Source organism: Antedon bifida, chromosome 1 (assembly GCF_963402885.1).
Source record: "Antedon bifida chromosome 1, ecAntBifi1.1, whole genome shotgun sequence".
In the NCBI taxonomy this organism is placed as follows: Eukaryota; Metazoa; Echinodermata; class Crinoidea; order Comatulida; family Antedonidae; genus Antedon; species Antedon bifida.
This window is the reverse complement of record NC_136226.1, coordinates 32,702,597-32,714,572: the sequence shown is the minus strand read 5'-3', so window position 1 is coordinate 32,714,572 and position 11,976 is coordinate 32,702,597. Positions and strand designations below refer to the sequence as shown.

The window sequence follows — 11,976 nt, the reverse complement described above, 5'->3', positions numbered from 1 at the left end:
ATTTAATACAGTAAATAAAATATATGAACAAATAACCAAACATTATTATTATTCGCGGTACTAGACGGACGTACCATTTATTTTGTATCACCAGAATATATTAATACAGTATTTCTTTTACAAGAATATTTCTATATTTGAGAGTAGGCCTATTATTTTGTTTTAATTGTAAAAATCTTTTGCACAAGTATAATGTTTAGAGAGACCATATTAATTGTTTTGTAACAATATGCAGACACCAAGAATGATTATTCCACAAAATCACGGTAATATTAGGGTAAACATAATCAATTGATATGTAGGCCTAATCAACAGCATTATTTACTTATATTGAGAAGACTCTTAGCAAGTCATTTTGTCAATAATAACTTCACACGATATTTAGCCCTACATAATTACGCAATAAAATAAATAGAGGTGCGGGAAATATGGACAGGAGAAAGTAAAGTCCAAACCGAAAAAAAACATTTCTAATTAGGCCTAAGTAGAATGAACGCATTGAAGTATACTTAAATACAACAACAATAACAGCAGCAGCCGTACTTAAGATACTGTACTTAGAAGTGCTATCTTTTGTTTAGCTTGTCAGTTGAGTAGCTGAGACTGCTGCGTTTCTATTGTTCGTCGTTTCCAGCGATCGATGCAGCTCCCGCGTTATGTTGACGATGTTAAATGAGGACGTGACAAGCCTGTAGTTGTTTTCTCAAAGTGCTCTCGCTTCAGACGAAACCCGTGTGTGTGTCTGTCTGTCTGTTTAGCAATGCTGGTTTGTGTGACATCTCTAGATGAAAGCGATTCTAGCGATAGTGATACTACCTCTTCAACGACTCCTAGACGTGCTCGGCTCCGAATCGGAAAATTAAAAAAAGAAATGCAACTTAATCTACGGCAAAACGGATTTGACGAGGAAATTCCCGCTGATAAACTCGGTAACAGACGATATTCCCAGACGTTGGAAGACGGTTGCCATCGAGATGACGCAACGACTCCTTCAATCATTCAAGATGCTCCATCGTCTGCCGTTTCTGAGCAATCTGGTATTCAAGATATTTGGCGGGTTTTTAACGAAAAACATACAACGGATTCTATTGATAGACTGGGTAAATGTGTCAAAATGTTACGTAATGAATTGGTAAGTTACTTCCAATTCCGTATTAATCATTTTATCAGCCGGGCACACAACATCGAACGGCGCATCCCCCAAAAAGGAGTAAATAAGTAAAATTCTACCTCCGTGATAAAAGAAACCCTTCTTCATTTGAATGCCATGTCGTCATCATTTCTATCATTTCATTTTGTTACAACACACCAACCATAAATCATTATATTATTTATTATTATTACCTATTAATTATAATAGGCCTAATTATAATAATATTCCTACGTCATCAAATATATAATATATTATTTATTTTTAGGTAAAAATGCGTGATCAGGACCAACAGTTGATTCGTCAACTCATTTCTGCACATCGTACTATAAACAGCATTGTGTGCAACCAGTATATGGATACATGGGATTCGGACAGCACATTCACTGTAGACATGTCTGACACAGCTACCATTGACATTAAAGACGTTGTTAACAGGATACCGCCATTAAGGAGGAGAAGGCAGAGTGCACCCGATTATGAAGACGACCAAGATGACGAACCAGAAGGTAATTTTGATACGAATTAAGAATCAGTTTTTGTTATAAGGTTATTGTGGTAAGTTGATGATTAGGCTACTGAGGGTGACATTATAAGTGTATGGATTTGGCTTAAGCTCTGTCTACACTATCAAACTAGTTTGATGATGATAACAAAAAAGTGTGATGTGCTCAAATAATATGGTAGTGATATTTCTAAATATGGTAGTGATATGACATCATGATGTCCATATATGGGCACATCACATTTTTTTTGTCACATAAACTTTGTTAGTGTTAGTGACAGAGCTTTATTCGAACCATGGTTTAACCAGTACCTCTTTTCAACCAACCAAAATAAGCCGTCCATCCGCCATTGACCGCACATCATATTCATTCACATTAAATTATTATTATTTGTATGACGTTAAAGTAAATTAACTATTTGCATTGCTATTCGTATTTGTAATTTGTACCAATTAACATTTTAATAAACGGTTATTCATTTCTTTCAGTGTACGATCCATTGAGCATGTCATCGCCGATGTTTTTATCGTCGTGTTATGATTGGAAAACACACCACGTTACCTTGCTATGACGACAACAAACATTGATTGCTATGGCAACCTCTTTTATATAGGTTTCATAAATAATCAGGCGAGGTATTGTTATGTGTTGAAAATCGCGTGTGATTATTATTATTGACTGGTACGCAGTCTTTTAACACAATCATATCAAAATGTATATTTACGTTAAGCAAATAATGATAAGTAAAATACTATATTTGAATGCATCAGCAGTCATCAAAATATGCAAACAATTAAATCAATCACCACTCATTTCCTCTTCTAAATTATCTATATGAATGTTTGCGAATATTGAAAAGTACTAATAACGTTTTTTTAATGGTTACCATTTGTATCGTTGATAAGCCAATTTTTAAATTAATTTTTTTTATATAAAACATATATTTTAACGCATTGTTTAAAATCATAAGTATACAATTTCTATAGGGCGTAAATTAAGTATTTAGACCTTTTACAATTTTAACACATTCTTATTCATGGTGTCAACTTATTTGTAAGAAGTAATGAAAAAAAGGGGGGAAAACAGTGGAAATTATAAAGGTGGGTTGTTCCCACGAAGGACAAAAAAAATAAACCGGTTTAAAATGTTATTGCTAATTTTGATGACAAAAGTGTACAATTTTCTTTTTATTAATATTATCCACTCTGTTGATAAGATAAGAAAACGTTGTTTTAATAATTTGGTAGATAGTTGTATAATTACAATGACTAAATATGCAGTTTAAATAAACTAATAAAGAGGTATATTCTGTGAGTAATTATTATATTTTTAAAACAATTTGTAAACCAAATTAAATCTTAAGTTATTTATCATTAGGCCTATGTTGAAGAAGTGATAATGCGGTATATACGGTATGAACACGATGCTGTTAAACTATACTCGTGCGTATCTTCATACCAGCAAATTATTGATTTATTCAAAGAAATCATCTAATAATAAAATATATTACGGTAATTTAAAGCTCTTTCTGTTTTTGTCTAGTGAATATAGCGATCGTGATAAAACAACGTTCATGAAAAGAAGAAAATGCACGCAAATTACATTATTTCCTTCAGTTTATACATGGAGGTTTATGGTTTAAACAAATTGGTGGTACAAAGAGATACCATTCTGACTGAGCACAAAATGTCAACAAAATAATGGTCATGGAGGAAGTTCTTTAGGCTCTGTCTACACTATCAAACTTTATGTGAAAATGCGTGATGTGCCCATATATGGACATGATGATGTCATACCACTACCATATTTGGGCACATCACACTTTTTTGTCAAACTAGTTTGATAGTGTAGACAGAGCTTTATGATGTGTACGCGCTCATCAACCTTTTAGGGCGTCAAAAGACAAACTGGCATAAAGCCTACGTTTTTTTCATAGTTACTTGAGGACGTGGAGTTCTGGCATATTTATCATAAATATCTGGGAATAATACATTTTTGTTGAAGCACTCTTCCACACTTAGTTGTGGCGTCTCGTTCTTTGATCTTGTTTTATGCTTTGTCCGTTTATTCTCCTGAATTCCAAACTTAGGCACTTTTTTACGCAATCGATTTCGTAAATGTTTAATTTTTGAAGGTGAGTTTTCAACTTTACCGTCTTTTTTATTGTCTAAATTAGTGAAAATGTTGAAATCTTTGTACTTTTTTAGAATGTTGATAGCTTTTACATTGAACTCTTTATAAGGTGGTGGCATAGGGGTCTCTGCTGTAATTGCTTCTTCAGACAAAGTATATTCGTGTTCATTGGATAAAAGTGGAAATGGAGATACTCCGCTGGCGGTGGTCAGCTGTGACTGTGTCGGTACAGGTCCTGTGTTGACAGGTCCTTGTTTTATTTGAGGTCCGGTTTTGGACAGTCGTTGTTTCAGTGCTGGTCTTGTGTTGGGTAGTTTCACTCGAAGTCCTTCGCTGGGTAGTGGTTGTTTTGTTACATGTTCTTCGTTTTTTTTAGGTTGTTTCTTCGTATATCCTTTAGATGACTCTTCCTTCGAACACTTTTCTTTGGGTGTTTCCTTCTCGACTGCAGATGATTGTTTCTCTGCACAGAGGTCCAAGTGACTAGTGGAAGTTGTATTCTTCTTTTCAGCAGCCGTGTACTTTCCTTGCGGCTTCTTAATTACATTAGCATTAGGTTTAAGTCGGTTTACTTTATCAATAGTTTTCAAACCGATTTTTAATACGTCATCGGTGTCATCTTCAGCAGGTCTGTTTGGTTCTATTGTTAATTTATCATGATTGTAATGCCTTGCGCTCTGTTGATTACATTCGGTACGCAGACTCTCCCCAGTTTTAAAGTCTATTGGTTCTAGTCGTACAACCTTTGGTCCTTCATCTGACATCAATTTTCGTTTATAACAATTCATTTCATCGATATTATGTTGCACTCTGGTGCTTAGTTCACTTAACCGTGCTTGTAGGTTGGCTATATTCGGTTTGTTATTTCGTCTCGTTTTCTTAAGTTTACGTCGAAAATCTAGCATATCTTTAGTAAGTTCCATTCTTCTAGGATCTAAAATAGATAACAATTATTTCATAAAATATATAAATTATGTGTGATCCATAAATAGAAGTACCAGTACGTCTACATAAAGGATGGATACAATTTTAGGTTACATATTAGTTTACCAAAAACTGTACTGTATATGTAGCACTTCTAACAGGACGATAGTTTATTGATAATATATTCATTATATAATGTTTCCACCAATTGTCTCACTGCAACTCTGTAAACTCACCTTCTAATGTGTGACGAATATCGATACCTTCCATTTTGTATTCTTCTTGTCTATCAATCCTGAACTTTAACACTAGGCCATACAAGTCAGTTCTGCCAACATAATACAGGAGAGTTTGTAGAAAAACTAGACTATTTGGTGCCAAAAAATTCTTGTTTTCCAACACAATAATAAAAGACCATGCGTTCCGAACATTGTCTATATCTTCGGTCGGACGAATGTGATCTGGAAAGCAAAAATCATTAAAAAGTTGTTTGATAAAGTACCGTGTCTAAAAGCTCTGTCTACACTATATCAAACTTTAGGTGCGATGATGTCATATCACCACCATATTTGGATACCTCACACTTTTTTGTCAAACTAGTTTGATAGTGTAGACAGAGCTTTATACACATTTCAAATCGAGTACAATACTCATTCGTATGAACACCATATCGTGTCTATCCATTTATTTTGGAAATTGAAACTTACCTCTGCACAAATACTTCAAGTCACTGACATCACTTGACGACAAGGAACCCGCAATATTAAACAGCATGTTTTTGTACCGTGTGTAAAATCTCCGAGAGCGTGCATGCGGTTCTTTACGCTTGATTGAATCACGTGCGCGTCTTTCACTTCCGGTCAACTTGCTCAAACCATCATGTGATGTACTTAGTTGTATCGGTGGTAAAAATCCGATAGTTCTAGGAGATTCCGGTCTTTCATTGAGGTACCGAAAACTCGGCATGACTACCTGTATCTGAAATATAAAAGACTACACTTTAAATAACAACCAGACATACTGGGTTGAGGTGTTGTCAGCTGATTTATTCAAAGGTAAATGGGTCCAATATGATGATTATATCTACATGGTGATGATAATACATTGGCAGCAAACATATTCAATTAATCTAAAAATACGTCTTTGTAATAAAAGGATCACAGCTTGAGTACCCAATTAGTCCTTCAATTAGAGGATCATTAGTTGAGAATAATGATGGTTTTAACAATGCACTGGTGTAAGTATTGATCGTATACCTCTAGTTTATTTATGTGACACATCATTCCAGGGCAAATCTACGGTTTACGAACTTATAACATAACCTGTCGAACCGATGGGATTAATTTAATCAATCAGTTTGGGTGTCAGTCCACTTTTTTAAGGTTCTGGTCGACAAAAAACACTGCGATTTGCTTAATGAAACCTGATGATTGAAAACAAAATGTATAAAGTTTTCAAAAGGGTTCCATCTTACTGCGTGTCACAGTATTTTCAAAAATGTATATACAAATTATATTGATTGATTTTATTCAAAATATACATAAAGACGTGACGGAAACAAATCTGGATAACCCTTTAAAATTTGAAGTTTGTTTCCTATGGTGTCCTAAACATTTAAAATATGAAATTCAAGAAACCCTCACCTCTTTACCAAGACTTCAAATGGTACATAACACACACACATATACATACCAAATGATTTCAATTCTTGATAAATTAAGTCCTATAAAAAGATGTGACAATAGCCAAACGCTCTGTGCCCATGTCCACATGGAGTTACATACTGATTGTCATTCAAATGTTCAAATGCGGGGTATTAGTCCCAAGGTGGGTGTATGAATACGAGTTGTTTTAACTTGAGAAGAGGTGAGAAGAATCAATAGTATAAGTCAGCAACAATTGTTGACAATCACGTCTATTGTGGTAACCAAGATCAATCATTGTCTACATACACGCCGCCACCTACCTTCAAACTGGTGCACATTCAGCAATGATCCGCTTACAAGAGCAACCTGTATACAGTACTAAATACTTAGCTACAATATTACCTATCTTAAATACAGTTATGCACCCACAAAATGTTCACTTACTTCTTTATTAAAGACGGTTCTGAGCGTTTCGTCCAATAAGCACATTTTAAAATGTTCAAGTTTATAGTCAATAGTACATTTTCTAAATTATTTTTTTAATATGCAGTATTTTATTAATAATTGGCATGACTACGTCATATGTTTGTAAAGCTCTCGACACGTGCCGTCGTATGTAAATTAGATTGGACATTAGACAAACAAGTCTCAAGATTAATACATGCAATGCATGTTGGACGTAGACAAACAAGTCTCAAGATTAATACGTGCAATGCATGTTGGACGTAGACAAAAGTAGTATTTAGTACAATATAAAAACCACTGAAAAAAACACAGATAAAACGTAATTCTTGCAGGTCTACTGTATATCGTGATTACATTCACGTCACGCATAGTATAACCGTCTTTTAAATCGTGGTTTCCAATAGAGATGCAACGCAAGGACGTACGCGCAACGCAGGCGAGTTAACCAATGACAAGCCACTGTTCGAATAATCCATCGCGTGTGATTGGTCAAATCATTAAAGCTTGGTTCCAACTAAAACGCAACGACGTGACGCAACGCCGTAACGCAACGCAAAGTGATTTGACCAATCTCAAGCGATGGATTATTCGAATAGCTTGAGTTCCGTCTACGTCCTTTCGTTACGTCCTAGTGGGAACCAAGCCTTACGTTGCGTTACGTCCTTGCGTTGCATCGCTAGTGGGAACCAAGCTTAATGAGTTATATAAACACGGTAGCCTATCATCATATCAACCAGTTTATTTCTTGTGTATGCATATAATCTTACTAAATCAAGATGTATACATGACAGTTTCTAGCAAATATTTACACAACTTTTATAGTCAAATGTTTGGTTTTTTTCTTTGAGTTTGGTCAATATTAAAGTTTACTGATAATGACTATTGTTAATGTGTTACTAGAAAGAAGTTATTGGTTATTAAAAATAGCTACCGGAAAAATTCACTAAAAACGCTATTAAATAAATAGTAATGAAAATATGGAGAAATTGTCTGCTATCCACACACGTAGTCAATAGTTACCAGGTAAGATTTAAACATTTCGTTCTACTACCAAACACACCTAATGAATATATTGAAAGAATAGAACCAAATCGAACCAATTACAAAAGATATATACAATTATACTTATTTTATATGAAAATAGATTAAACATAAAAATTATAAAATGTAAATAAAAATCAATTCCACAACTAAACTACAAAAGTAAGTCACCGTCATAAATTTGTTGGCATCATGCATAAAGCCAGCAATTATTTCTGTATCCGATTTTCCACTACTGGTCAAATTCAGAATGTTGCCAAATATGTTATTTTCTGTATATGTGTCGGGACACCATGTTACGGTAGCAGTACTGTATATTGAATGTCTTTTTTGGTTGATTTTGCCCTCTACACACGAAAACAAAAGGAACAAAGGAATGAAAAGAAGAAAGAATTGAAAACAGGGAAGCTTACGAAAGTCCATTGTACAAATGTTCCTATCTCTCATGCATTCCTTATTCTCTATACTTGCATCATGCATTAAACAATATATTTAGAAAACTATTCAGCCTACGGTATATTGAACCTAAATTTAGTCATCAAAATTCATGAAAAAATTTACTTGTATCACAATCTTATACAAAATTATACATATTATTATATATCGCAATTATTATTATTTTATACAAGATTTTCAAAAATTTGTAGAAAAGTTAATTATTAAATTCTATTCATAAAGACAAGAATCCAGTTTATCTGTGCTATATCAGGTAACCTACAAGCATAAAACTGAATATTATGTCTATTCAATTTATTAATACATACTACCAAGGTATATAATTTGACCACATTAAACTACAGTTATGTTATGTTAGTGAATCATGATGACAATGACGGGGACAATGATGGGGACAATGATAGTGACAATGATAGTGAATCATGATGACAATGATAGTGACAATGACAGTGATAGTGACAATGATGGTGACAGTGACAATGATGGTGACAGTGACAATGATGGTGACAGTGACAATGATGGTGACAGTGACAATGATGGTGACAATGACAATGATGGTGACAATGACAATGATGGTGACAATGACAATGATGGTGACAATGACAATGATGGTGACAATGATAATGGTAACAGTATTATATAAAAACTGTTGATACCGTCTTTAGTGCATTCCGACCTAAACACTACTACATGCATTACCAATATTCAAGTTTTATATACAAAATATACCACAGTTCAAAACTCCCTGAAATGCTTCCAATCCATTCAATACATAATTAACCATTTCATTAGATTCAGGATTTAATCTCCTTGATTAATATAACATTATTTGTCTATAAATCAGAACCTGTTTTAGTTTATATTATACAAGGGTTCTGTAACATTTTATACAAAGGGAATTATAATTTATTATCACTATTCAATGCACCTAAAATGTCTTACTTATGGAAGCCTTGTTAGATGTATACTAACTTTACTATTGACAGTAGTACAATACTGTACATATAAAATATTAGTGTATGTACTAATGAAAGGTGGGTGTCTTGGGGCATGTTTTGGGGTCATCTAGGTTGGGGGAGGGGTCAGTGTTTTTTAGACTTCTTGCTGAATAGCTTGGCTTTGTCTGACTTGCTTTGCTCTCTCCAATGATGCAGCATGGAGAGCTTCTTTTGCAAGGAAATTCTCTCTCTTGATCTGGTCGCTAACGAAGCCTGGGATGTCAGGAATCAACCAATCAAGGAACAGTTTGAATGCAAAAATTACATGCTGGAAAAAAAGGAATTCAGTTATTACATAAATATATGGGGTATTAATATATCATAAAGTAGTACTGTACTATATTATTCTGCCAAATTAAATTAAAAATTATTTTAAGTTAGGTATTGTTTGAGTTTCCAACAACAATACAATTGCAGCTATATCTTTCCCACTAAAGCTATATGTCATATAACTACCATATTTGGGCACATCACACTTTGTTTAAAAACTAGTTTGATATTGTAGACAGAGCTTAAGAATTACACCAACAACTATGGCTAAAAGTCAAAATCTACAGCAAAGAAACTTACTTCAAACACCAGAACAAAGACAAGTTTCATAGCAAAGACATTCCAGTAATCTTGAGTGTAACAATATGTATCTGCAGTGCCATCACTTCTTACTTTACATTCAAAGTCTGAAGTACCGTTCCTGACGTAAAAACCTCGGAAACTGGTGGAAAAATGAGCGTGTTAAAATATGGAATGCATCTATAGAACTGATCATAAAAAGCAACATACAGTGGCAATAGGTGATTAGATTTAACAGTAAGTTGCCAAGGTTGTAAAAAGAGCTTTAATATAATGAACCAACATGTATAAACCTATGAAATGGTAATTTTAGTTTATTCAAATAAAAGAATGTTTGTTGAAAATTGTTCATATAGCTTAAATTGTATTTCCTATGGTTGTTTGTTTAAGTATTATTTGATTGATTTTGTGTTTGCTGATGTGTGCTTTGTGGATTCCAAACATTTATTGTACAGGCACCTTCTTGGTATGCCCTCCTTCCCTCCTATGAGCTCCTCACTAAAGCTATTTTATATTTATATATTTGTTTTGCTGTATATAGTATTCTCTGGAGGAAATAAATATAACAATAATATATAAAGGCAAACAAGAAATGTGGGCAAATTTTAATAAAATGTATTTTAGTTATAGCACAGCTACATTATACACTTTCATTAAATAGAAACTTACTAGCAAATGTCAGTTTTGTTAGCTTCAGTTGCATCATCTGGTCCTTGGCCAGGTTTGAAATCAGCTGTGACAAATGGTGATAAAGAGAAATCCAAATATCCCTCCAGGGTACGTGGTTCAAATCTGTATTGATACACTTGTCTTGGTATGAACTCGGAGGTAAAGGCTATTATTAACGCCTACAAATAAAAAAAAATTTACAATTTATTTTTCTGTTGTCATTTTACACAAATCATTTTCCATATTATTAGATGTAATTAGTTTTTTAACATCTACACTATCAAACTAGTGTGATGAGCCCAAATATTTCAGGGACATGCTCAATTATGGTAGCGATATGACATTTGATAGTGTAGACAAGGCTTATATAATGCAAATTCATTTAATCAATAAATATTCAACTTTCTGTTAACTTACATTTGTCAATACAGATAGATTTCCAACAGCGAGCAAAATACTATACCAGGCACCTGTAAAAAGAACATTAATAGTTTGATTCAACAGGCATAATTAAATTATTTAATATTCATTCTTTAAAGTCAAATATTGTCACTGAATTGTTAAAAACATATTTAAGGCCTAAAAGACTAATATTGACACAACGTTGGTTAGCTAGGCAAGTTTAAAATACTAAAATTATTATCTGGTAACCGAGATAAATTCTTACCAATATCTTGTGCACGAGCAGCAAATGGTCTTCGTAATTGGGAGATAAACTTGAAAGCATCAAGACGAATTTCCAGCAGGTTGTTTATGAGAGCAAATAACGGGGCCAGTGGAAACGCAGCTACAAATATGGTAATCCAACCAAACTGGATTGCTGTATACAACAAATTTAAATGTTATTTTCATTAATAGTTAATAATTCCGTCTCATTGTTTTTACATTTTGTTTGTGGTCTCATTTATTTATTTGTATTGTTTCAGGCAAAATAAATGATATTTCCATTTTTACCATTTTAGTTTTTGTCAATTTAAAATCAATAATTATTGAAAATATGAGAAAAACTACATACCCATTTCAAGGTATTCCTTGAAGAGGCCACGAGGTCCAAGCTCTCCTAAATCAAAATCTCTTTCCCATTGTTCATAGACATTGCCTTCTTTCTCCTGCTTACGAGCTGATCGTTGACGCATCCAGTTCAAGATAAGACTAAAATATATAAAAAAAATTAAATTTAAAATGTTCCTAACTATTTTTATACTTTTAACCTAATTTTATATATTTTATATTCTATGAAATACACTCAATATATTTTCCTTTTTACTGGAAAATTTAATTGAAAATTGAAAAATTGAATTGAAATTCAACTGCAAGAACAACCATACCAGATTAAATAAAATGTTTAAAAAACATTACGTATACTATCGCAAATTTATTTTAAAACTGTACACTAGCACGCTTAATAAAAATGGTTT

The 11,976-nt window shown here is 33.3% G+C and overlaps 3 protein-coding genes across 13 annotated transcripts in view; 1 reads left to right on the top strand and 2 right to left on the bottom strand.

Moving 5' to 3' along the window:
- Positions 1-528: 528 nt before the first annotated feature.
- LOC144858869 (uncharacterized) lies at positions 529-2,656 on the top strand. Its single transcript, XM_078715009.1, has 3 exons — positions 529-1,132; positions 1,419-1,659; positions 2,145-2,656. The coding sequence occupies exons 1-3, from the start codon at positions 761-763 to the stop codon at positions 2,225-2,227; spliced, it is 696 nt and encodes a 231-aa protein (XP_078571135.1). The 5' UTR covers positions 529-760; the 3' UTR covers positions 2,228-2,656.
- A 685-nt stretch (positions 2,657-3,341) lies between these two features.
- On the bottom strand, positions 3,342-5,679 carry LOC144836073 (uncharacterized). The gene is made up of 3 exons (XM_078691257.1): positions 5,421-5,679; positions 4,950-5,174; positions 3,342-4,723 (listed from the first exon to the last, which is right to left on the bottom strand). The coding sequence occupies exons 1-3, from the start codon at positions 5,677-5,679 to the stop codon at positions 3,576-3,578; spliced, it is 1,632 nt and encodes a 543-aa protein (XP_078547383.1). The 3' UTR covers positions 3,342-3,575.
- Positions 5,680-7,548: 1,869 nt separating this feature from the next.
- LOC144851296 (anoctamin-4-like) overlaps positions 7,549-11,976 on the bottom strand; it is a 29,157-nt gene continuing 24,729 nt past the window's right edge. For all 11 annotated transcript variants that reach the window (XM_078708763.1, XM_078708766.1, XM_078708767.1 and 8 more), the window contains 6 exons: positions 11,574-11,710; positions 11,226-11,378; positions 10,976-11,028; positions 10,559-10,737; positions 9,890-10,031; positions 7,549-9,587 (listed from right to left, as the gene is read on the bottom strand). In XM_078708763.1, coding sequence (XP_078564889.1) covers positions 9,414-9,587; positions 9,890-10,031; positions 10,559-10,737; positions 10,976-11,028; positions 11,226-11,378; positions 11,574-11,710 — 838 coding nt within the window. In that variant the 3' untranslated portion in view covers positions 7,549-9,413. The remainder of the gene's footprint in view (positions 9,588-9,889; positions 10,032-10,558; positions 10,738-10,975; positions 11,029-11,225; positions 11,379-11,573; positions 11,711-11,976) is intronic.

Coding starts and splice junctions, on each gene's coding strand:
- LOC144858869 (XM_078715009.1), top strand. CDS start 761: ATGCTGGTTTGTGTGACATCTCTAGATGAAAGCGATTCTAGCGATAGT. Junction 1,133..1,418: donor AAATGTTACGTAATGAATTG/GTAAGTTACTTC, acceptor ATTTATTTTTAG/GTAAAAATGCGTGATCAGGA. Junction 1,660..2,144: donor CCAAGATGACGAACCAGAAG/GTAATTTTGATA, acceptor CATTTCTTTCAG/TGTACGATCCATTGAGCATG.
- LOC144836073 (XM_078691257.1), bottom strand. CDS start 5,679: ATGCCGAGTTTTCGGTACCTCAATGAAAGACCGGAATCTCCTAGAACT. Junction 5,175..5,420: donor CTTGAAGTATTTGTGCAGAG/GTAAGTTTCAAT, acceptor TTTGCTTTCCAG/ATCACATTCGTCCGACCGAA. Junction 4,724..4,949: donor TATTCGTCACACATTAGAAG/GTGAGTTTACAG, acceptor TATCTATTTTAG/ATCCTAGAAGAATGGAACTT.